Source organism: Meriones unguiculatus, chromosome 14 (genome assembly GCF_030254825.1).
Source record: "Meriones unguiculatus strain TT.TT164.6M chromosome 14, Bangor_MerUng_6.1, whole genome shotgun sequence".
NCBI classification, from domain to species: Eukaryota; Metazoa; Chordata; class Mammalia; order Rodentia; family Muridae; genus Meriones; species Meriones unguiculatus.
Genome location: NC_083361.1, coordinates 70,354,384 through 70,379,435, shown reverse-complemented (window position 1 = coordinate 70,379,435; position 25,052 = coordinate 70,354,384). Strand labels below are relative to the sequence as shown.

Sequence of the window (25,052 nt, the reverse complement as noted above, 5' to 3'; positions counted from 1 at the left end):
TTCTGTCGGAATCTGTGTAAAGAATGTTTAATTGGCTAACAAAGTCCTCTCGAAATTAATGTGCTCGGCAAAACTTAATACATAGAAATGTTTTTATTGAACTTATTTTGGAAAAAAAATAAGATCTTTCAGCTATTCCTTTGCAGCGCTTCCAATGCAAATATTGCCTCACTGAGTGAGCGAGGAGCATGAAGGGGCATGTACTGGAGTGGGTGAGCAGAAGGTCCTGGTCCTGTCCCCGTGCACAGCCGGCGAAAGGAAACATAGCATCAGGAAAGATGCTTTTGCACAGCCGGCGAAAGGAAACATAGCATCAGGAAAGATGCTTTCGTTTATGACTCTTCATGATATGAAAAAGAATAACCATCAAGTGTTCCGTAGTGTAGGGCGTTGGAGAACTGTTACTGTCCATTACTCTAGCCATTTGGAAAATGCAAATCAAAGCAACTTTGAGATTCACCCTTCAGAATGGCAAAGACCTACAAAACAACCAACATCAAATACCAGATGGGGTGGGGGTGGGGAGAGGGAGCACTCAACTGCTGAGGTGTTGTGAGCTCTCCAGATAACTCTGAAAGTCACTATTTTAAAAATCCACCATATGACCCAGCTAAACCACTCCTTGGCATGTACCCAAAAGACTCGAGATCCACTTCACAGATACCTGCTCAGCCATATCCATTGTTGCTCACGATAGCTAGGAAATGAAAACAACCTAAACGCCCGTCAGCAGATAAGTGGGTAATAAAAACGTGGTCCGTGCACACACTCTGGAATACTATTCAGCCGTAAAGAAAAATGAAATCATGAACTTTTCAAGTAAGCAGATGGAACTAGAAAAGAGAATACTGAGTAAGGTAACCCAGACCCAGGAAGACAAATGGCACATGTTCTTTCTCATCTGAGGTTCTTCAATTCTCCCAGATGTGAGACACCCCTCAGAGTAACTGCGAAACCCAGAGAGTAAGAAGGGACCATTGGTAGGAAGCAATAGAGAAGGGAATCTCAAAAACAAACAGTTTGAAGGAGGGGAATGGATAAAACATGGAAGGATTTAACTAGGGAAGTAGGAAACTGATACAGGGAGGGAAAGGAAAAGGTGAAATAACAGCAAGGATATCTTTAAAAGTCCTAAGTATTATCTATCTACTATAATAAATATAAGTCTGTGAACTTGTAAACTTGTAAAATAGAGTTTAAATTTAAAAAAAAAAATTTGTCTGGGCTGACAATGCTCCCCACAAGCCTTCTTTTGGCTTTTTGGTTAGGACTATCAAAGAGACTCCCCAAAATAGGCTATTGCTGTTGCTGGCCTCCTAGGCAGGATGAAGGTAAGTCACTATTGCTGAAGACACAGACTCTGGAGAGTTAATACGAGATCTGACCTGAAATCCTCCTCCCTGAGAACAAGCTTTCATGGAAGCAGATGGTGTCGTGTAAGCCTCCGAAGGAGGGAAGCTATTAGCAGTCCAACCCAGCTATGGCTCTGGTGCCTAAAAACTAAAACAGTGACCAGCCTGGCACAATATCCCTGTGGGCAGAGCAGTGGCACACCTACCTTCGTGGTAACCAACAGCGCTCTAGTTGGACTTCGGGTCTGCTCAACAAGAAAAAAAATCATGTCTGATACTGGAAACTAGCCAACTCTCCAGAGTTAGAGAAAGCACGGACTTTGAAGGAGAGCCTATAATCACCACCCTACTAAGCCAGCAGAATTCCTAACTACATCATAAGTAACTACCTTTATACTCATATCTAAGTATTGGTCTCACGCTTCATTAAAGAAACGACTCCTGGAACAAAGACACAGGAAAAACCACAATCAATCAGAATGGAGAGAACAAGTGACTGACCACGTGGTGCTCAGCCCCAGTTCACATGTCTACAAACAACTCTTTCACTAAGGCTCGGGACCATGGCAGGAGGAGGAGTGGAGAGGTTGTAAGAGCCAGAGAAATAGGATGTTTGCTGTGAGATTTTTGTCTCCTAGAAATAAATGTCAGAGAAGCTACACCCATGCAGCCTCATTAACATGGCCACCTAAACGAGACCTGAGCACGAACAGTACCAGCAGATGCTATGCTGGTAACAGATTACCACCAGTGCTAATGTGGAAAGGGAAGTCTCAGGGCCCTCAGCCCTAGATTAGGAACTATAGGCAACCATGGGATGCTGACAGTGGGAGAGTGGGAGAAATAGTCTTCCGTAGGGAAGAACCCTAAATTGGTTATCTAAACCATATACATACAAGTAATACTATACAGACTGAGCAGATTGTATTTTTAACAAGAACCAAATTTTTGGTGCTCAGCAGTTGAGTTGAGAAAAAAAAATGGACTAATTTTTTATAGCAAAACATGGCTCTTGCAAAAGGGTCTGAGTTCACAACCGCCTGTAACTCCAGCTTGAAGTGATCCAGTGTCCTCTTCTGTGCTGTGAGCCTGCCTGCATTCACAACAAACATATATCCTCATGCAGACACGCACATGCACGCATAGTTTAAAAAAACAACAACAAATCTTTTCTAAAAAACTTATTCATCTTTGCAAGCTTGAAGTTAATTATATGATACATGGAGTTAATAATATGTATATTGTGGAACACCTAGAAATTGCTATCCTGATAAATAGGTATGGGTAGGTGGGGATCGGACAGTATTCACCCCCTTCAAGTTGCATGACTTTAACGATCCCCCCATACATTCATGTCACCAACAGAATCTCCCGGCTTGGTTGTCCTCCTTATTCTAGATCCAGGGTCATTGCCAAAGCCGAGCTGTCCCAAGCAAAGTTTTTATCTCCGTCACCCCTTCTCACTCGGCACTCTCCTTTTCTCCTTTGTACCCCACATCAGCGAACGATAGGGCATCGCCTTTGTCACCAAGCCTTCAGTTACCTCCTCAACAGCACATTCTGAAGCAGGGCTTCTCACACTTTCTCTACTGAGACCCCTTTTGACGGAGAAATGCTTCAGTAACCCTTCGGTATCCAGGCATATAAAATAGGTACATAAATCAAAAGCGTATCCAAAAAAATCATAAATCTGTCTTAACAGTTCTTCGGCACATTAAAACTACACTATTTGCTTGATGAAAATATATTTGCATACTAATGAGATGGACATATTTCTTCACGTTAACATGGCTAAAAGTTTGATATTGCCAGACACTGAGCATCTTCAACATTTGCAGTTGGTTGGTATTTTGATTTCAGAATCATCAATGCTGAGAAAATTTGCAAACGTATGTAATATAAAACGGCAGAACTACCTAGGGGCTTGTGTTTCTGCGTCCAGGAGGCCTGGATGTTGCTGGGCCAGAAGTGAGTACTTCTCCGTTTGGAAGGTCTGAGCACAGTCAGGCAGCAAGGGCCTGGCCTGACTCGGCTCGGTTGTGCGGCTGCTACTGCAAGAGCCAGCAGCAAGAGCTCAGAGCTCCAAAGCCGAGCCAGGCAGCGACAGGACTCCTAAATCTGGGGAGCTCTTGCTGCTCTGGAGACAGCCAGCAGCTCCATCCTGCAAAGGGGCACGGTGGGCAGGTGGGGTGGCACTAAAGATGGCGGCGGCGAGCCTCGCTGAGGGTGAACAGCAGAGCTTGCGGCAGGGGCCAGAATCCAGGGGTCCAGCAGTGAATTCCTCAGGGAAGGGGGAAGCCCTTCTTTCCCCCAGTGTTACAGCTCAGCTCAGGTGATCTTCGGTTAAACAGATGGTGCTCGCTGCTTTATTGCACGTGAAACCGGGACTTTTAAACCTTGGCAGGGGGCGGGGTATCGAGGATGAAGGCGTCTCATTGGCTGGGACTTAGGACAGTGCCAATGCTCTGTTTACAGGGGGCAAGATAACGCAGGTGGCAAGCGCGTGGCTGACCACCTGTAGCCACCTGGGGGTTGTGTCACGTGCTTCTGAGGCAGGCACGGAAACGGGAGAGAGCTTTGCCCCACACCTTCCGTTCCCCGGATGAGATTTCAAATCTCAAGCTTGAGAGCTGCAGGGTTTGAGCATGCTCCATCTTGGAGTTCCGTGCCAATCCCTCTGGGGGCGCCGTCCAGGAGTTCCGCTGGGACGCTTCAAAAATTGCTGAAGTTTTTGTCCTAATCTCAAGCAAAAATTCATTGATTTTTTTTTCTTTTTTTAATGAAACTTAGGTCAGGACCTGAAACAGCAGTTTTAAGAATCAAGCCCGGTAACACAATACAAGCCAGAGACGGGCTAGTTTGCTGTGTACGTGGCTGAGGAATGGCGCTGGGAAAACGTTAGAAGTGTTCGCGTTCTGTAATTAAACCACCGTGTCTCTAGGAAAGCGGAAATCTCTGTACGTAGAGCAGAAGCACTGCAAGTCGGAGCAAAGGCACTCTCCAGTCTGAGCCGAGGTGCTGCAGGGAGCGTTCAACAGGTGCGTGGTGTGATGAAATCGACAGCAGGAAGTGCGGGTATCACGTGTCCGCACCCGAGGCCACGATGAAGGATGCCACACAGGCAGGCAGCTCCAGAAACCGTTCGTTGTGCGGTTGACTTTAAACATGCTTAGCCGTTGCGTATTCAAAAAACTGCAGCCAAACTTTCTACCTACGATTACATGACTCCCACAGGTCAGGAATCACTCACCCCATCTTAGCAACTCCACCCCATCCCAAGTCTCTTTTCTTCTGTCCCCACTGTATGCTGCGCTAAGCTAGGCCATCATGAGCTCTTGCTTATGTTGCTAAGCCGATAGCCACAGCAATCGCACCCAAGAGCCAATCATGTGCCATTATTCTGCCAGACGTTAAGCAACGCATTGTTCCCAGTGTAAAATCCGAAAGCCCATCTGACTTGTGTGTTTTAATTCTCCACCTGTGTCTATGCCTTTTCCTCTGGCAAGCTCCGTTTTCACTTGGTTCAAATGCAGAAGTCAGATAGACTGGCTTTACATGGCAGCACAAAACAAAAACAAACAAAAACAACTCCCCCCCACCCACCCAGCCCCCCATCCACCCCCCCCAAAAAAAAAAAAAAACAAAAACCTCAGATGTCTAACAGCTGAAGTTATTTCTCGGTCATGGCAAACCTGGCCTGTACTGGGTAATTCCCCAGGGGAAGCTAACTTTCTTAAATGGGGTGGTTCAGAGAACCAGCATCCTTTGATCTTGTGGAGCTGCCTGTCAACAAGGCAGCGTCTGTGTTGACTAAGCAACTAGGAAATCCTCAGGAACCTTTCGTCACCACCACCAGGAAGTGACAATGTCATTTTTCACCCTCACATCATTAGCCAGAATAAGCATGGTGGCTTTGCCAGGCTTGTGACAGACCTTGGTATCATCCCAGTCACTTTGGTTTCCCGGGCATGGGAAAACAAAATAAAAAGCTGGGAACTGCTACCATCTGGAAGTAGCCAGGAAGGAGGTCCTTCGGCGCAGTTAGGTTCGAGCAATATTATCTCTGCCGTATATACACTTATGACTGCCAGGACACAAGAATCACGTAGGGGCTCTGTCATATGTGTCAGCTACAGATGCCCTGCAGTGGTCAAACTGATAGTGCTGCTCACTCAGCTCCAATTCCTCTCTTGAGCACAGACTGAATGAGGATTTCTTACTAAAACTTCTAAATGTATAACTAAGCGTGGTATGAAGCTACACTGAGAAGAAAGGATTTGGGGGAGCCGTTTCTGAAGTTTGAAGTCAAGAGACTCCGAGAACAGTGAATCTAGTAGGACCTTATAGAAGCGAAAAGGCCTGCAGAGGACTTAGAGTGATGTCAGGGAGACAGAAGGATAGCAGATTCCAGCCACCTCGGCCACACCCTTATTTCACATGAGGAGAGTAGAAAAGATGGCTAGGTCCCGATCACAGGATCAAAGGTGCAAAAGCAAGCTCGCTTAAAAGGCTTTTACCTCGAGAACACCGCACCACTGAGGCGGCGTGCTGTCACAAGGCCACACACAAGATTGTTTCTTCGGGATTGACTTACCGTGCACAGTCACCCAGGTATGCAGAGGCCACTGCATCCGTGGTCCAGCAGAGCTTGTTACCACTCGAGCCTGTGACAAGACCTCGGTATCATCCAAGCTATTTTGGCTTTCCAGGCAAAATGAAAGAACTGTGGAGTTGTGGAAACTTTTACCCAGCTTTTAAAGGGAAGCCAAGCACCGTGCGGCAGATTGGACTCCTGCGACAAACCCCTGCAACAGTAATGTGTGAAACTGTGGAAGCGAAGCCAAAGGTGCAGTAAAGGCCCTGGGATGCTGGAAATGCCAGAGACACGGGGTGTCTGCCGAGAAAAGCCACCGGAAGTCAAGTCACCCCAAGAAAATGACATATGGATTGTAGCCAGCAAGGCCACGGAATCGAGGCTCTTCATGCTCACTGTAGCTCACACTAGTACCACGTGCCCTGGATGCTACTGAGCACGTAGCCACAGAACCTCATGTTTTCCCTGCTGGGCCTGTGGTCCTCTGTGCTTTCACCTCTCCTTTCTCTACCACCCTTCCTTTTTCAAGAGTAACTTTATTAAATTTGTTCTGATTTTAAAAAAATGAATGTAGAGCACTTTAATCACTATCACCCCCCACCTCCACCCTCTCCAGTCACTCTTACCCACCTCCTCCCTGCAAATTTCTTTCTCCAAATCGTGTCTTTGTTTTTTATTTGTTTTTTTTTTCTTTTTTTTTTTTTTTTTTTTTTTTACTTTAACCATGTGTGGGATCATGGATTTGGAACCCAGTGGCTCATCAGTGGGTACCTTACTGAAGACACTGTCCACTTCTCTTCCACAAACCATCAATAGCCAATTTCAGTGATGAGATTTAAACCTAAGGCCCCAAGCTTACTAAGCAAGCACTCTGCCACGGAACTGTATTTCATCTGTATTTCAACTGTAGACCTATAACGTCCTTTTAAAAAACGATAGTTGCCACTATTCATTCAAGTACATAATTTTGTTTGTGAATTCTTACACAGCCTAATGGTTATTAGAGTTATAAGAGTTTGCCTCGAGAGTTTGGACTTTGATTTGTTGTGTTTTTGTTTTGTTTTTTTTACTTAATTTTTCATATAACATACTTTAATTATATTCTGTATTGGAACTGCTAAAATTGATGACTTCTAGAGCTAAACTAAATGCACATTGCATTATGAGTTTGTTAATGAGTTTTAGGGGACAGTAGACAGCATGTATGGCTTGGAGTAAAACAACCCCCCCATATACATACATACACTCAGACACACACACTCATACATGCACACTTACACACACACACACACACACACACACACACACAGTCTCCAGGCAATGGTGCTGTTTGGGGCAAAGATGGAAACTTTAATAAAATGGGTTAAACTAGAGAGAGTAGTCTGATGGAGGCATAATCTCGAAGGTCTAATCATATCCCCAGACCCGTTTCCTGAATTTCATGAAGCGAGTACATTGTCTACCCAGTCCTTCTCTTCTGAGATACCCTGCCCAACCACAGGCCCAAAGCAGAGGAGACAAACAACCACAGAAACCTCTAAAATTGTAACCCAAAACAAACATTTCCTTCTTTTCAGTTGTTTTTCCTAAGTATTTGTCACAGCAGTATAGAGCTAACACAGGCAGCATGGCAGTCAAGATCAAGAAGAAAGGGAAGGAACACAGAACAAAATGCATGGAATTTTCCATTAAAAGCCGCAGATCTTGCTAAGATCTTGCTACAGACTCTACCAAAGGTCTCTACCAGGGATCTACAGGACTACATGTGCAAGAACCTCCAACCATCCAGTACATGCCATCAGCACCATGGATGTCTACCTGTGCATCCCAACACATACATCCCCAGGCATAGCCTGTAAAGTGCTCCTGTGCACAGCACGAAGATCTCAACAGCAACCACAGATCTTACATGCTTGCCTCAACTCTGACAATTTAGAAGAAGGATGCAATTCAGACTACTGTCTAGGGAAAAGAAATAGCAGTCTATCAATACCTAGCACTGAAGGATTAAGAGGGAAAAAAATGTACTTCTAGCTTTTATCACATAAGAGAAAACAAGTGAGAACTCTGTAGAAAGGCCTGAGAGATCTCAAATTTTCTAGCTGGGCTCATTGGTAAAGGCCCTTCTCTGCCAAAGCTAGTCAGTAAAAAATAATGTGATCTCTTCTTTAAATATGAAGGCAGCCACAAAAGCTGAAAAGAACTCTAAAAGTCAAAAAGAATATGACCCTAGTGGATAGAATCCAAGGAAATGGCGGTCTATTGTTTTCCTTACAAATAATTTAAAACAATCACTTTAACCAGCAAGTTACCAAGAGTACACAGAGGGGCAACCAAACAAAATCCAGAAAATACCATGTGAACAAAATGGCAAGTCCAATAAAGTAGAGTAAAATAGAAAATTTTGCGACTGAAGAGTAAAATATTTAAAGTAAGCACTTCAATAGATGGCTTCAATAGCAGACCTGGTCAAGAGAAGAATTCAGCAAAAGCAGAAACATATTTGAAAGTATCCAGTCAGAAGTGAAAACAATAGGAGGCTATGGGCTATGTGGGACACCATAAAACAACGTACATACTCTCAGAGTGCTGGAAGAAACAGAAAAAGAAAGACACAAAAGCCTTTCTTAAGCTTAGGAAAATAACGCCAGAAAAAAAATTCCAAATGAGAGAGCTCATAAGGAGGTCTTTCCTGAAATGGCTGTGACAAAATCCACCACTCAAAAGTCACGAGCAAGAATTTACCATTCCCCTCACGAACCAAAGAATCTCTATAAGATCACCGGCAGAAACTTGGTAAGACGGGAAAGGATGGGGTGATATTTTCAAAGTGATGAAAGACAGAACTATGCAGACTGCAGAAGCAGTCCCTCAGAAATGGAGAAGAGATACTTTCCAAAACGAAAGCTGGGGGAGCTTGCAGTTTATAGATGTGGTCCATAAGGAGTACTGCAGGTCTGTCTGAACTAAAAACATGAAAACGTATCAAAGTTTAAAACACATGGGTAACTGCAGCTACGTAGGCAAATTCAGCATCCTATGTAAACAACCTTAAACTTTAGTACAAAGGCTAACTACAAAAGGATTAAAAATGGCTATTGAGAGAGGAGTTTGCTGGTGGCTATACAATACACTATGCAAATTGTGACCTCAATAACAAAATGTGGAAGAAGGGTAAAAGGGTTCAGACTTTGAATGTACTCAGAATTACACCATCAATTTTAATGGACTACAATAATGTTCTTACGTAAATGTAAGAAAAACTAAGAGTTTGGGTTTTATGTCTGGCTTAACTATGAAAATTTTAATAAGCTTTAGCTAGATCAAGAAAGAAAGGGACACAAATATGATTCTAAATGAAGAGAAACATGAGTCGGCTGGCACCAGGGAAATGTAACGGTCAAGAGAATAATGACACACCAACTAATTGCATGGAAAATGGATTAAAGTTCTAAAAATACTCCTATAGAAGCCTACCAAGACTGAACTATCAAGTGAAAAATCTAAGCTGATCAATAATAAACAACTAAATTCAATCAGAAAAAAAAAAAAACCTGCTGGAAAATAAAAAAACCTAGAGACAAATCATTTCACTGTTACAACACAATTAAAAAGGATTGACACTATTTCTCAATTCCTTCCCCCCAAATCAAAGGCCAGGGAACACTTGCCAATTCAGTTTAAGAAGTCTTGTATCCGAGGATTGTTCAATGTTCCTGAATAAACTGCATTGAAAAAAAAAAAAAAAAAAAAAAAAAAAGAAGTCTTGTATCGCCTTGATACTAAAGCCAGATGAGGGCACTATATGAAAAGAAAATTACCAGCCAGTATCCTTGATGTGCATAAATGTAGAAATCCCCAATAAAACCCCATCTCACCAAACTGAATAGCACACTAAAAAAACTACAGACCATGATCAAAGAATTTTATAACTGGAATGTAAGGATGATTCAACATGTGCAGATAAATGTGATAAAGCTTCCATGGCTGCTGTTGTTCCAACCAAAAGATCCAGCCAATCTGCCTTAATAGTTTTCGTCTCTCCTCTTCAGGAAGTGGCTGGAGCTAGTCTTGATGTAGAGCCCCATACAGACCGCTGTAAGCGAGAGCTGTCTCGAGCTTGCCACACGGTACCAACATCCTTACACATCTCTATCGGCCTTCTCTGATCCCTCCCTAGATCTATCTGAGCTGATCCTCACAGTCTTCCCAGCCCAGTCACATTCTAGTAGCCTTGGCGTTCTTTGGGTGCTTAAACCACCATTCCCACCTACCCTCCACAGCTGTCTAGTTTCTGCCTCTACAGTGTTTGACCCAGGAAGCACGGCTACGAGGCATGTGACCATAAGCAAACCCGCCACCCCCAGCGTCCTTCCTGCACCCTGCGGATCCCTGTATGTTTCAGCTGTAGCCTTGTGGCTGTAATGCACACACATCTCCAGCTGTAGCCCGTCTGCCCATCCACATTCAAGGCCTAACCACAATAGCATCTTCCCTTTATATAGATAAACGTCAAAATATAAGACGAGAAATAAAAAGACTCTTAAAAGAATAGACAATGCATTCATGATAGGGCACCAAAGGCACGGGTTTCAGACGCTAAGCAAGCAGGATTTCCTCTACAAGGGTTATTACATTGGCAAATTGTCATGTGGCTTAAGTTTACTGAAAGCAGACTCTAGTAGTGGAGAGACCCTCCACTGTTTCTCCTAAGCCCCCTGCCTTAGAAGAAATCAGGCTGGTCACCCTGGAGAGGAAAGAAAAAAAGCAGTAAGCAGCTAAGGGTGTCATGAACACTGTCCCTGAGAACAGCTAAAGTCACCACTTTCAACAGTCATCGCTATTGTTTGTCTCCAGGTATGAACACCCCTACAGTGGGACTGAGACCCCAGAAGCTCATCCACGGAGAGAAAGCTCAACCAACCTGTCCGGTCAACATTTGCCGGATGTGTGTAAGCCTCTAATTGGATGGTGTTGCCCTTCCTTGCTCGCTCAAGCAGGCAACTCCCATCAGCTCTCCTGGTGGTCTTAACTCCTGATTTGATGATGTGTTGCCGTTGCTACTTCTCCCTAGCTGGTACTTGCTATTTGTTCTTTTGCTTGCTATAAATTTAATAAATGAACTCATTCCAAACTGAAACTATGGCTATTATGGATCATTCACCAGACCATACCGAATAGCATCAAATGAAAATCTTCTGTATAGCAAAGGAAAAATCAACCTTTGGAGTGCAATAATATATTTGCAAAACATAGATCTGGCAAGGAGTTAATATCTAAAGTACGTATATGGAATTTCTACAATTCAGAATAAAAATACAATTTAAAACACAATTCAAAAATGAAATGAAATCACCTAATTTTGAAAATGAACATGGAGCCCAAATAATGGTCGAGCAGATACAAAGGGTGCTCAATATCAGTAATAAGGAAAATGCAAATCAGAACCAAAGTGGGGCGAAGGGGTTTTGCTTATCTTTGATCCTGCTCTCCACAGAATCAAAGTGGAGTTTCTAGTGGGTCAGTAAGAGCTGAAAACACTACACGGGAAATTCCGGAAATGAACAATTCCTTGTCCTAACTTACAGACCACTCTGAGCACGGTCCTGAAATCTTCCACTGTCTTGCTCCATCATGGCCTAGGACGTGTACTGTCTCTCTCCAGTGTGTCTGCAGTGTATACACTGCCTGCCTGCTCAGTAGTCACTTAGCAGAATGTCTGCTGTCACATCCACTGCTGTGGTATGGCAGCACTTGTGTGTAAGCGATATTTATTCTAGTGAGTATGGCCTTATTCGTGCATCGTCAGTACAAAGGTGGTAATGGCAGCAGCTCGGATAGGCCAAGGGAAGGCTGGACGGTACTCCATTTAAGCAACAATTATGACCTTCTCAAGACATGAAATAGCCACATGGTAAGGTTTGTAAAATCTATGAGATTGTGAAGCCAAAAAAGGAACCTGTGTTATTTTTACTATTCCACCACAGACTACAGAGAGAGTAACAGTGCACAGAGAATGTTTTGTCATGGCGGAAAGACATTAAGTCTGTACACAGGCATAGGCAGAATCTGTGTGTGTGTGTGTGTGTGTGTGTGTGTGTGTATGTGTGTGTGTCCCGATCTGTCTCTGTGCAGTTCTCTCTCTCCTCTCTTCCTCCCTCCCTCCCTCCCTCCCTCCCTCCCTCCCTCCCTCCCGGGTGTGTGTGAGAGTTCTTGGTTTCAGACATCTACTCTGGGTGTATGACATTTAGCTCGTCCCGTGCAGTAAGGGGAATGATGTCACCTCACATCAGTTGGGTTTGGAGAAGGAGGACGCCACATCACTGGGAGATAATGTAAGTTGGTAAAGATACCACAGAAGACAGTAGAAATGCCACTAAACAAACGACCTTTGGGAAATAAAGGTACTTTAATGAGGTTAACACACCAAATGTATATAAATCCAAGTTCAATTTGTCTTTTTTACCCATTTCCATGCAAAATAACTTTAAAATGCATATCTATAATAATTTACCAGAAAACTGGAAATGTGTAAGAGAGAAAGCTAGTTATAAGTTATGCACCCACACAATAAAATATTAAACAGCTAGTTCAAAGGCAGCTCTGCAATTAACACGTAAAGCTGAAATCATGATACACACTCCCATTTTTATACACACATGAATACAGAAATACGTGGGCAAGATAGGAAGAACACAGTGAAAACTGTCACAACACTAATTCTTTTGGGGTTGACTAAAAGGTAATTTCTGCTTTCCTTTATAACTTTAACAGACATCCTGAATTTTCCTACATCTGTATTGCCTTTATAATTAGAAAAATAAAGCTCTTTGAATGTTCAAAATTGTCCTGACATCTGAAAGGTCATGGACACTTTTTTTCCAATAAAAGCAAATTTACACGACCTTCTTTGTGATGAAGAAGCTAGGAGGTGCGCTCCGTAACTGTTGTGTCAACTTGATACAAGCGAGGGTCTGGAAAGAGGGAACCTCAGTTGAGAATATGCCTCATCAGCATAGCCTGCAGGCAAGTCTGTTGGATATTTTGTTGAGTAATGGTTGATATGAGGGAGCCCAACCTACTGTAGGCAATGCCACTCCTGGGGTTGATGGCCCTGGATAAAGCAGGCTGGGCACCAGGAAGCAGCATTCCTCCAGGCCTCTGCCTCGGTTCCTGCCCCAGGTTCCTGCCTTGAGTTCCTGCCCTGACGTCTCTGTGGTGGACTACCAAGGTCTGTCAGCAAAATAAACCCTTTCCCGTCCAAGTTGCTTTTGCTCATGGTGCTAATTGAAGCAGGAGAAAGTAGATTTGGAAGGTAGTGAATTTCCATAGCACTGTGAGTGCCTTGGGGCAGGAATTCACAAAGAAACGTTCTCTCCGACAGCTGGCTACAAGCAGTTGGTGTCAAGCCATGCCAGGAGCCAGATGTTATCTCTCAGCCTTTTCCACAAACATGATGTGGAAACGGGGCTCTGCCGAACAGCTGAGGCCACAGGCCCATGGAAGACCCAGCGTGATACAAGCACAGCCATTGACCAGGACATGGTTGCTAGCCCCCATCCTCAGCAGCTGCCTGGCAGTTAGCCAAGTCCTGTTTCTAATTGCTTTAAAGTGATCTGATGCAAATTGCTGGATGTTTCAGTTATTATCATAAGTTAATCTGTAGCTCTCAATTAACTTCAATTACTGCTTATTTCCCCTAAATGAGTTATCAAAGTAAATTACAAGCATCAAGAATGGCCCTGGACTTCTTATTGGAAAAATTTTAATACAGCAAATGAAGAATAAAAACCGGGTATAAAAACAGGCTAGTTTGTGAATTTACAAAAAGAAAAGATGTAATGAGAGTTATTCTAGAAAAATGAAGGCCAAGGAAGGGCATGGGAGAAGACTGTGAATTAAAATTCCAGCTTTGACATTTAACTGTGTGACTGGAAAAGTGACGTGGCTCGTGGCCTTTCTGTGGCACAATCCTAGTGTTTGAAGGATGGGCATCAGATTGATCTCAAAGGATAGTGCGTGAGGGTTTCATGGAAGATGCTTACAGCAGCAACTGGCATATAACAAACATTGAGTAAATGTTAAGAATTACCATTTCCCATAAACACCTAATGTACAAGAGGTGTGTGTGTGTGTGTGTGTGTGTGTGTGTGTGTGTGTGTGTGTGTGTGGCTGCATGCCACACACAAACCTGTTAGGAAAGCCAGCTCAGAAGACTAAGGAAAGCCAACTTAGGTTACCTTTTTCAGGTGACCCATCTGGCCCCTGGGCTTCTGTGACAAACACCAGTGATCAATAGTGCAGGTCCCAGTGACTGACAAACACTTGTGTGCCAGCATCCATCACACTATCAGAACTCTGCTTCTGCCACTACGTGATCTCCCCTCCTGCCATTCATGACACCCTTCTCTGCAAAGGGGAGCAGGAACTGCCTCTTCTGTGTGTGGCGGGGTTGCTGTGGACTCTGCTGAGACACGGCACATGACAAGGTCATGCTTGGGGCAAGTCCAGGGCTGGTTCTGTAAACCTGAGTTCTTGGATGCTCTGCCCATGCAATCCTGCGGCGATCACAACAGGACTGTCTGAAAACCTATCTGCCTACATGTGAGCAGACAATGCTTGAGATGTTTTACAAACCTAACAGTAGGCAGAAAGGTTTTGTAGTCTTGGGCTAAGAAGGGGCTGCACCATGTTTAATTCAGTGGCTAAGAAAGGACCATATCCCCCACCTGCTGACGTTGATCGGCAGCCAACATCTAAGGACCCCCAGCCTGGGACCCCAGGTCAGCCAGGGATTTGTGCTGAAATGATGCTTAAAAAGGCAATTTTTATTAAGAATAACCATAGTCTTTTATGAACACAGTGCATCATGTTTATTGGGCTGTTCACAGGTAAGACAGGTAAGCTTAAAACAGGAAAAAACTGGATGCCATCAATAACGTCAAGAAAAAAAATCTTTAGCTTTCTTAGCTACAAAGGGGACCTTCCACCCCAGCGAAGGACTACACAGGCCATTTGTTCAGAGAGCTGCAATGGGTGCAATTTACATTTTTTAGCAACAGGAAGCAAATACATTGAACCAATGACTACTTAGAACAAGAAGAAAACTATCTTTATGAGTTAGAACAAAGAAATCAGTTATACAAATTAAATTGATACAAAATACATTATAAAGAAAACACACATACAAAAGTGATTAGGTGGGCCAGAGAGCGAGGATGTCACAGAACACCACACTGAGAGAACACTGGTGCGAATTCATTCAGTTAAGAAATTAGGTCCAAAAGACACATTTACCGAGGTAAAGGCACAATGACTTCCACATAATTAATGGGGAAGAAGCCAGATTCCCCATGTAGCATTCCTTCATACCAGTTTTCATCTATCTGACTGGTTAATGTAATGATGTCCCCTTCTTTAAATCCTAATTCTCCTTGGTTTTCTGGCTCAAAGTCATAGAGACCACGACAGCAGGGCTGGTCCGCGGGAATGGGAGTACCTGTCCACATGACATGGAGACAAAAAGTACAGGTTAACATAACAGAGAAACAAGAAATGGGGGAAGAGCCTGCGCTTGTTCCCTGCCCACCCCAAGGCTGGCCTCCATTGCTCTCAGGTACTGTTTGTGGTCCCTGGCCTCCTCCAGCCACCTCGGCTCTCCAGCTGCCTTAGCCAAAGCCCCCTGCACCCATGCCTGTTGATTAAGTCCTCTGAGGAAGGGGACACATGTCCAGCCCATTTCTCCCAGGTGTAGGCACTCTTGGCTTGGCCCAAAACCCAAAAGGGAAAGGCAAATCATGAGGCCATGGCCCTGCTCCAGAATGCTCAGATTTCCTTTGTGGTGGCTGGCTGGTACTTAGGAAAGCTCAAGGACAAAGCTGGGGTGGTGTGTCACACATGTCCAGGAGTGCTGAGGTGGTAATGTGAGAACGGGAAGAGAGGAGCCACAACAGGAATACAAGTATTCACAGAGCAGACCAATATGGTCAAGCCTGAAGTTGCCCGGCAAAACTAAAATACAGTCACTGCAAAGGAGAAAATGTGAGCACGGATCTGAAACTAGTAGACGCTAAGTCACTGACTCAGAGACACCAGTGCGAAGCCTATGAATGCCAGGTGTCTGTATGAATGCAGATCCGTGAACATTTTCCCATATATTTATTTTCATTAAATAATAGTCTTGCACTTAGTACTGCAAACCCAGCCTCACATACAACTATCACCTACTGTCCAGCTACTGCCACCTGTACCAATTTTCCTTTATTGTTTGGTATCTATTATGGCCAGTCATTCTGAGCACACCTGGTCTTCTTGGATCTATAATTGGATATCCTTCTTTCCTTCCCTCCTTCCTTCCTTCTTTCCTCTTTCTTCTCATCTCCTTGCCTTGTCTCTTTCCGATCATTTCTCTTCTCTCCTCTTCCCTGTTCCCTTCCTTCGTCCTTCCCTCCCGCCTGCTTTCCTCTTCCTTCCTCTTTCAGCCTCTCTCGGCTTTCATAGGTAACTCTGAAGAAAGCAGTGTCTGCATCCCGTGTCATATATGCACATAAACCCCTGCAGTTTTTCTTCAGAGTAACTGCCTAGAACAGGATTTCATATTCTACCTTTATTTTTAAAAATGAGAAGCCCTTCTACACTCCAAACACTGGACCTCTAGCTGCCAAGTTTGGTACAAACTATTCCCAGTTTGTTTTATGCTTCCTTGCTTTCTGTTATTATATTATCACTATCATCATCATCATCATTTTTATTATTATTTTGCAGTTTGTGCTGGCATCTGGGCAAATAACAGGTTTTCTATTTTGCTTTGAAAAAGATAACTCCAAGGCCATCAAGACGGGTAAATGAGACTTTTCATTCATAGTTTATCCTCCATGGCTATATATGGTTATAGCACAGAATTTTAGTTCAGAATCTTAAATTTTTTTTTCATGTTACAACTTTTATTTTTAACCCATTTTGATTCTGACAAAAAGAGGAAAGAGTTTCTTAGTTTTAATAATGCTGAATACTGGTTATGACAGTTTGAAAAATGATCCTTTTTTCTTCACTGGTTTCAGATACTGCTTTTGTGTCTTACTGTTAAGGGTGTTTCTACACAGCCCAGGCTGGCCTTGAACTCAAAGGGCTCCTCCAGCCTCCACTTCCCAAGGGTTGGAATTACAGATGTGTGCCATCACACCTGCCTTCATCACTTAATTGCGTGAGCCCTGTGGTCTATTTTGAGGTTTTCAATTTAGTCCAGTTGGTCCATTTGGTAACAGCACCACGTCTCTCTTTATATTACAGCTCTAGAGTAAGTGTTAGTGACTGGTAAGGCAGGTTCCCGGCCACTGCTCCACTGCAGGATCTCCCGGCTGCTTTCACAGTCATCCAGGGGAACCTTGGGGACACTCTATAATTTCCATTTTGACTGGATTATACTTGGTATTTTTTCCTTGGGGTATTAAGAAAATTAATTGTAAGAGATTTCTGAAATGACTGACTGGCCATCTGAAAAGGCCACACTAATTCATGTACCATACTCTGACTCTGCTACTATTTTAAGGTTTTTGTGCCTGGACTTTTAAGTGAAATGACCTAAGCAGGCTTTGGAAACACGGTTGGTTTATTTTACTTTTTGGAGGTAAATATTTTTCATTTTCGAGATGTTCTAAAGATTTTCCACAAATCCCTTGAGCATATGAGTTGGTGAATACAGGGCGCTTCCCAGGCTGGCTTTAGATAAAAACCCAGCAGGTCTCGGGTTAGAGGTGCCTTCCTGCTCCAGCTCTCCATAGCCCCACAGAACCTCAGAGGTTCTCAAAGTCGCCTGTGAAGGGGCTCAAGTTGTAGTGACAGGCCTCGGCCAAACGAGACGTTGCATTAGTTGGAGGATGGCTAGGAGCACAGAGCGCTGGTGAGAGGCAAGACTGTCTCTAAGGAAAGGTGGTGGGAAGCTAAACCCCAACCAGACCCCGTACACACAGGAAGGCCATAGGCATTAGCTGTAAATGAGTCAACCAAAAAGAGATCCGGGAGGCTCTCTCTGCCACCAACAGTTGCCTCCTGCTGTAAAAGGTTCCCTCGGGCTCCTTTCTGAAACCAGAGCCAGGAGAGGTAATTCTAGGAAGGGGTGGGGCAGGGGGAGGTTCCCAGAGCAAACCCAATTTCCAGTATTCTGGCTGAAATATATGACATGCTTTTCCTTCTGCCATTCAATTTTATGGCTTCCATTTTTATTTGTTTTTTTTTCTATTGCTATTAGGCCAATGGTGGTTTGAATGAGGCTCACATATTTGAATGTTTGGTTCCCAGTTGGTGGACTGTTTAGGAAGGATTAAGAGGTGAACTCTGAGATTTCAAACATGCCCAACAGACCTAGTCCTCCTCTTCCTCCTCCTCCTCCTCCTCCTCCTTTCTTTCCCTCCCTTCCTCCCTCTCTCTCTCTTTCTCTCCCTCTTCCTCCGTCTCTGCCATCTGCCTGCGAATCAGGATGTAAGCTCTCAGCTACTGCTCTGGTGCCATAACTTCTTGCCTGAATCATGTTCCCCTGCCACGATGGTCATGAGCTAATTCTCTGGCTGTAAGCAAGCCCCAAAGCTTTCTTTCACAAGTTGCCTTCGAGGTCATGGTGTCTCTTCACAGCAATAGGTCAGCAACTAAGACAAAGCCTCCCTTCCCACCTTTAGACTTCACAGGAGAGTGGAAGATAAGAGATTATAGCCCTTCCCCACCAAATCTCTGGGGCTCACATGAAGTAAACTAGAGAGAAAGAATGAGAATGCATTTGGGTATTTCTGCTGTTGGCCAGGGATGACTCCCAGACTGTTAAAGCAGACAGGTGCTCTAACAATGTAGGTTATATTTTTAAGATTTCTAGATCTTTCCAACCTGGGGGAGCGGACTGAGAACCACCAGTGTCACGGCCTTCCCTGCGTCCACAGTTATGTTTGGGAGTGTATGGAGCATCAGTTGCTGGGCAAAGAGAAAGCAGTAGAGATGGGGCCTTTCCCTCTGCTGAGAGCAACCCCCTCCTTTCAGGTGATGCATGGACTGACCAGCCCTTTGAAATCTGGTCTTATGTACACAATGACACCCGGGGCCTCCTTCCGGGAGAGAACTCATCCCAGCCTGAGCGTAAATTCCTTTTGTCATAATGATGGACACTGGAGAAGCACCTTTAAATACTGGGGCTTATAGTTTCCTTGTTCTAAATTTGACAGAATAACAGTCAATGATTCCGAAGCACGAGGGAACCGAGAATTTTCCATTTTTCCTTTGGTCACTTAGTACTTAGGGTGGGTAGGCTTGGATTCTGAAAACTGGGACTGTGAGTCAAAATGAGCACCACTGAAGTACAACTGTGTCAGTGTGGCATGTAAAAACGATCAGGCCCTTTCCAAGTGCCTGCCAGCAGATTTCACCGAGGAGGAGACAGCTGGGACAGCACAGCAGGCTCAGAATGGATCTCCTCCAACACAGACTGTTTAGGCAGAAGGCCATCAGGGAGTCTTGCAGACCCCCCCCCCCCGTTTTGAAAAGGTCACAATGGCCTGCTATCAAATCAGAAAGGAGCACCAAGCTTCCCCCCAAACCATGAGCCCTCACTCTAAGTCACCTTCGGCACACCTATGATGCTACCGAGGCACTGTGTGTGTTAACTCGCTAGCTCTCCCTCCCACTTACTCTATCAGCCACCTGTGATGACCAAATATATATATATAAAACAACCCACACGCACACATCCAACACACACATATGCCCCCCATATGCACACATACATGGAACAAATGAGGAAACAGACATATGACTCACTTCTCACAGGCCGGGGCTAACGCCATGTTGCCCGCTCTGACATTCCGAGGTGGGCAGTGACCAGCACTCATACCACACCGCACCAGCAAATGAAAACTAGGCAAGGTGCTGCTCATGAGACCACTAGGAAGAGAGACTCCATAAAGGAGCTTCCCACCGCTCACACTTCACACCCTTCCTGCACTGTCCGGTACCAAGCATGAACTCTAGCTGTAGACACGTGTGATGCACACTGATCCGAACTTGGGCTAGCTGGCCTGAACCACGCTTGCTGACAGCACAACTACAACATTCTGAAATACCTTTTGATACGTTTTTCATTCTGGGTCATTTTTGTTACCTGGAGCCCTCAAGCAAGTAAGCCTCCCTTCTACAAAGGGAGCACAGAGCCTGGACATGGAGCAAGGGGTCATACGTAGCTTTTAAGTCCTAAAAGGTTGCAATTTCAGTTGTGAAATGCTGTGGCACTCATGGCTTTCAGGCTTTAGTGCTGGAGACCCGACATGTTTTCTAAGATGTAAGAAAAGAGGCAGACACTGGTTCAAAAGAACCAGAGATTGAACACCTCAGGGCCTAGAGATTTTACTTTAATCCATGGAGATGGAGGGGCTGTGTCCTGGAGGTAGAAGTTCTTCCTGGAGCTGGAGGGGCCTGGAGACAGAAGACGGTGGCCTACAGAGTGGAAATGTTTTCTCCATTACACCCAGAGGATGGCATTGCCCCCACTTCCCACTGGAACTCTGGGTCAAGGTAGGCTACCTGAGTGCTCTGAGCCAGGGAAAACCAAAAAGGAGCTTCAGGTAGCCACCACTTACTCCCCACAAAATGCCAACAAATCTCCTGAGTGCCAACAGCAGTGAGGCAGGGCTGAGGGTCCACGGGCCACCTGCAGAAGGCCACAGATGCTCAGCACACACATTCCTGGCTTCCCAGAGGCAGGGCTGGGGCAAGAGACAGCAGCTCTAGGTCTGAAGTGGGGCCATCTGTGACCAGTGACCCCTGTGGAAGCATGCCTCCACATATGCAACCCTCCGTCCCCACCATCTCCCCCATGCATTTGGACAATAGCTGCAGAGGAACTGAGGGATGAGAGGACAGTTAAGGAAAGCCACCAGCAGCAAGAAGGGGAATCATCTCCGAATCAATTCATCTCTGAATCAATTACAATTATTTCCTGAATCCAGTGAGTAATAAATGGGCCATCTATGCTTTTCATTGGAAGAGACTGAGTTACCTTGAAATGGCAAGATTACATTTTTTTCCATTAGAAGAAATGGAAAAAAGATTAATTTTTTTTTTCTCTTTCCATTTTTGGCACAGTAGAAATGGAAAACAGATCAAGCTGTTTCTGCTGCTGGTCTAAATGGGGACTCAGAGCAAGCACAGCTAGAGAAATAAAATTTCTGCCCACCTGAGAGGCAGTGGCTTAACCTTCCAGGACACAAAACTCACGTTCCGAAAGATGGAACTTGCAGCCAGTCAAGACAATCTCTGCTTCCTTAGTGTCTGAAATACCCATGAGCAAGGTGCCTGAGTGCTTGGCTTCCCACCTCCAGACACAGCACCTCCCCACAAAACCCCTGGCAAGAGAACACAGCCTCCAGGCAGCACCCCATCTCTTTGTCCCTGAGGTCTTGGGGCCCTGAGTACCCCTCCACTCCTGCTCATTTGCACACAGCTGTTGGCAGCCAGAAGTGTGGAGAAAATGGGCACGCATGTTTGTCACTGGTTAGTGCGGGTCTGTGTGCTCTAGAGAACAGAAAGCACCCAGAACCCCATTGAGTTCACCCTCAGGAAACCCTGTTTATTCTCTGACCCCTGAGACCTGACCTTAATGGAACATGAGACATGACTGATAATGCAGTCTGTCTTTGTGAATATCCTGAAATATTCTGACAGAGAAGAGAGAGGTTCCCTCTTAAACATTTATTGTTCAAGTTCTGTTGCACACCATTAGGAGAGAGAGAGAGGGAGACAGAGAGAGAGAAGTGGGATGGGGTGTTTTCTCACACAATAGAGATGGAAATCATATTATTCCTAAAACAACCTTCACTTCCCTTTTGGCAATGATGTGGTCCACTTTCTAACAATAGAGGGTCCCATCTTAACCTCAGGAAAATTCTTTCCAGCGCACCTCCCTCAACCTCATCCTTCTTTGCCAAGTTCCTGCTAAAAATGTCACTGGCATACACAAACGCTGACTGCATTTTTTTCTTCATGTTGCAGCCATCCAATCCTGCAATGCCTTATCTTACCCAGCTGCATCCCTCTCAGGTGCTAGGATTTACCATGTGGAAGACAATGGTCACACCTCAGTCTCATGGACAATGGATTCAGTTTAATGACCAGTCACTACCATTTTCCTCCAGTGGGCGGGACAGAGAAAGCAGGGCTGTATTCCTACCCTTGCCCAGGCGCAGTCTTTGTGGACCACTCCACCTTGCACATCTCTGAGTAATGTGTCAGCCCACCACCCCTCTCTACAGCTGAGCCAATCTGTGTCCTTCAGATGAGCTGGGATCCTCAGCCAAGCATGCCCCAGGTAGCTTCCCAGACCCAGAAGAGTTGAGAACAGCCCCTCTGCTTAGACCCTGTCCATCCTGAGGGATGTCCTTCCCTAGTGGGGCCTCTGTGCTCCTTTCCTGAGCCTGGAGCCTACAGTCTGAAACAGCACCTACTCCCTGGACACCATCATAGGGACTGTGTGGGAATGGAGTGGCCTGCTTTCTTCTCCCTTTCCCTCCTCCCTCCTTTCATCCCCCTCCCCCAGGCTGGGAGCTGTTCCCAAATGCTCTGTTTCCACGCTTGACTTTGAGTGGGATGAAGGTAGAAGGGGTGGTGGGGAGGGGAAAAGAGTGAGCTTGCTCCTCAAGTGTGAAAAGTTAAACATATACCGACACCAGTTTGGATCTTGACTTATCTTTGAGACCACTGAAAGGGGTTTCCTCCTCTCCTTCGCTGGCTGTGACTCTAGGGATTTCAAAACTCAGTATACACTTGGTCTGAGCACTACCAACGAAAGGCACATGTGATCCCCCTCACACACACCTACTTTCTGGGAGTCAGGAGGATGGAGAGAGAACTCATCCTGCCTACTGCCAACAGGAGCCATGTAGAAGGACAAGGGATGGAATTTCCAGGAAGCTACTTGACCAGAGGAGGGCCCTTTGTCTTTTACTGAATACCCCAAACTGTTGTGTCTTTTGAGAAAAACAAAAACAAAAAAACAAAACAAAACAAAAAAAAACAAACATTTTTTTGTTTTTCGTTTGTTTAAAAAAAAAAATACAGCTTGGTTCTTGCCGCCCTTGTAGCCGGGTGGCGACCTGTCGCTTTCCCCGCTTCCAGTGTACCTTTCCGAAGCAGTCCCTCGGGCCCTTCTACTCTGCCGCTCTCAGTCTGTGGTAGGCTGGGAAATCAGATAACCGATTATGTAGCAACAACAGTGGCTGTGTCATGGGCTCTTACACTGTAGCAAGTATGGTGCCCAGCACCTCTAACTTACAGGCTTTAATTTTATCCTAGAACAGTTCTACCCAGTGCGAAGTTATGATCCCTGCTCTTCAGAGGACAAAAATCAGGACCCAGAAGTACAAAGTGACAGAGATGGGACCGTAGTTCCTTCTGACCCCAAAATGGCCTTGATCCTTCTTGGCTGAGGCTGGTGGGGGGAGGAGGGTGAGAGGAATGACTTGTTTTCCACTTTCTTGTCTCAAGTCCAAATGCTCAATAATGTCTCCTTATTACTTAAACTATACCCAGAGCCCACTAAGGCTCAGAGGGGAAGGTGCCTAGCTAGTAGAGAGGAGCAGCATTCAATCAGGAATGAAACCCAAGAGCCCTTCTCCTAGCTTTGTTCCACAAGACAGTCACCCCACAAGTTGACTACACCTGAAGAATTTGACTCAACAATTTATCTCAGGAGTTGGAGAGATAGCTCAAGGGTTAAGAGCACTGGCTGTTCTTCTAGAGGTCCTGAGTTCAATTCCCAGCAACCAACATGGTGGCTCATAACCATCTATAATGTGATCTGGTGCCCTCTTCTGGCCTGCAGATGTATATGCAGATAGAACACTCACACACATAAAAATAAATATTAAAATCTTTGAAAAAAAATTGGATCCTAAACATGTTGGGGCAAACACATGATTCAACATTTTCTTCCTGTCCTCTCCTCTTCCTTCCTCCTGTCACTATCTCCCTTCACTCTTCTTCCCCCCAGGCTGGCCTCAAACTTTCTATGTCACTGAGGACTCTACCTCCCAAGTGCTGACTATTATATCACTAGGCCCAGCCTGTGCAGCACTAGAGATCCAACCCAGGGCTTCATCCTGCTGGGTATACACTCTGCCAACTGAGCTATGCACCCAGCCCAAAATATTTATCTCTAACTTGGGCTCAGGCTCAGTCACCAAGTCTGTGCTCCAGGTCAGACGCTATGCTCAACTGTACCAAACTACCTCTTTCGAGTTAGAAGGCACATATTTGGTTCAGGTTCCCTCTCCAAAACTTAAAAACTCAAAGTTTAGTTCTAAATTCTTTTGAGGCTAGTAGTTTCCCCATGGCCATCATACAACACTGGTTATCCTGATATACACAAAATCGTGTTTCCATCGTATCTAGATTATAATATGTATCCATCAGACTAGACAGAAACTATCAGTCCCTAGGTCTTAGCTCTAGAGTAGGTCACCAGAATCTCAATGTTTTTGAGTCCCCACCTCCAGTTGTCTCCACCCCAGCTAGCCCCAACCTCCTATTCTGAAGCTCTGGACTCTACCTCCTAAGTGATGCGATCATACAACATAAATTTTAAACCTTAATCTATGATGAGTACGTTTGTCAACTGCTGAGCAGAGCCTATAAACTGTCTTTTTAGAAATCACAGCCCATTATTGGTTTACAACAGGTGACTTACTGAAATTACTTATCAGGGGGACTCAAGTTTACTCCATCTATAGAAATAAGCCATGGAATTTGCTTTAACCTTACACCAGCTTGGTGCCATTTGCCAGGTTTTGTCACTTGGGTTTGATAACTAAAGCTTGTGCCCTATCCTGACAAAGGCCAGAGCTATCTGTCAGGATGACTGGTACAGACGCTGCAGAAGCTAAAAATATTATTTACCCAAACTCCCTGACTGGTGATTCCTCAACTACAGCCAGGTCCAGTGTTTATGGGTTGTTTTTGCTAAGGGAAGACACTGCTGTCATTAGAGATGGCTTTCTGGTCACTGGCATAGAGGTGGCAGAGGGCCTGCATACAGCTGCTTCTTGCCTTGTACAGCCTGGGTTAGCTACTAATGCTGG

At 44.9% G+C, this 25,052-nt stretch overlaps 1 protein-coding gene across 4 annotated transcripts in view; it reads right to left on the bottom strand.

Annotated features, from left to right (window-relative positions):
- Window positions 1-13,387: 13,387 nt before the first annotated feature.
- Window positions 13,388-25,052, bottom strand: part of Sh3gl3 (SH3 domain containing GRB2 like 3, endophilin A3) — a 127,622-nt gene continuing 115,957 nt past the window's right edge. For all 4 annotated transcript variants that reach the window (XM_060367460.1, XM_021660127.2, XM_060367461.1 and 1 more), the window contains one exon: window positions 13,388-15,445. In XM_060367460.1, coding sequence (XP_060223443.1) covers window positions 15,240-15,445 — 206 coding nt within the window. In that variant the 3' untranslated portion in view covers window positions 13,388-15,239. The remainder of the gene's footprint in view (window positions 15,446-25,052) is intronic.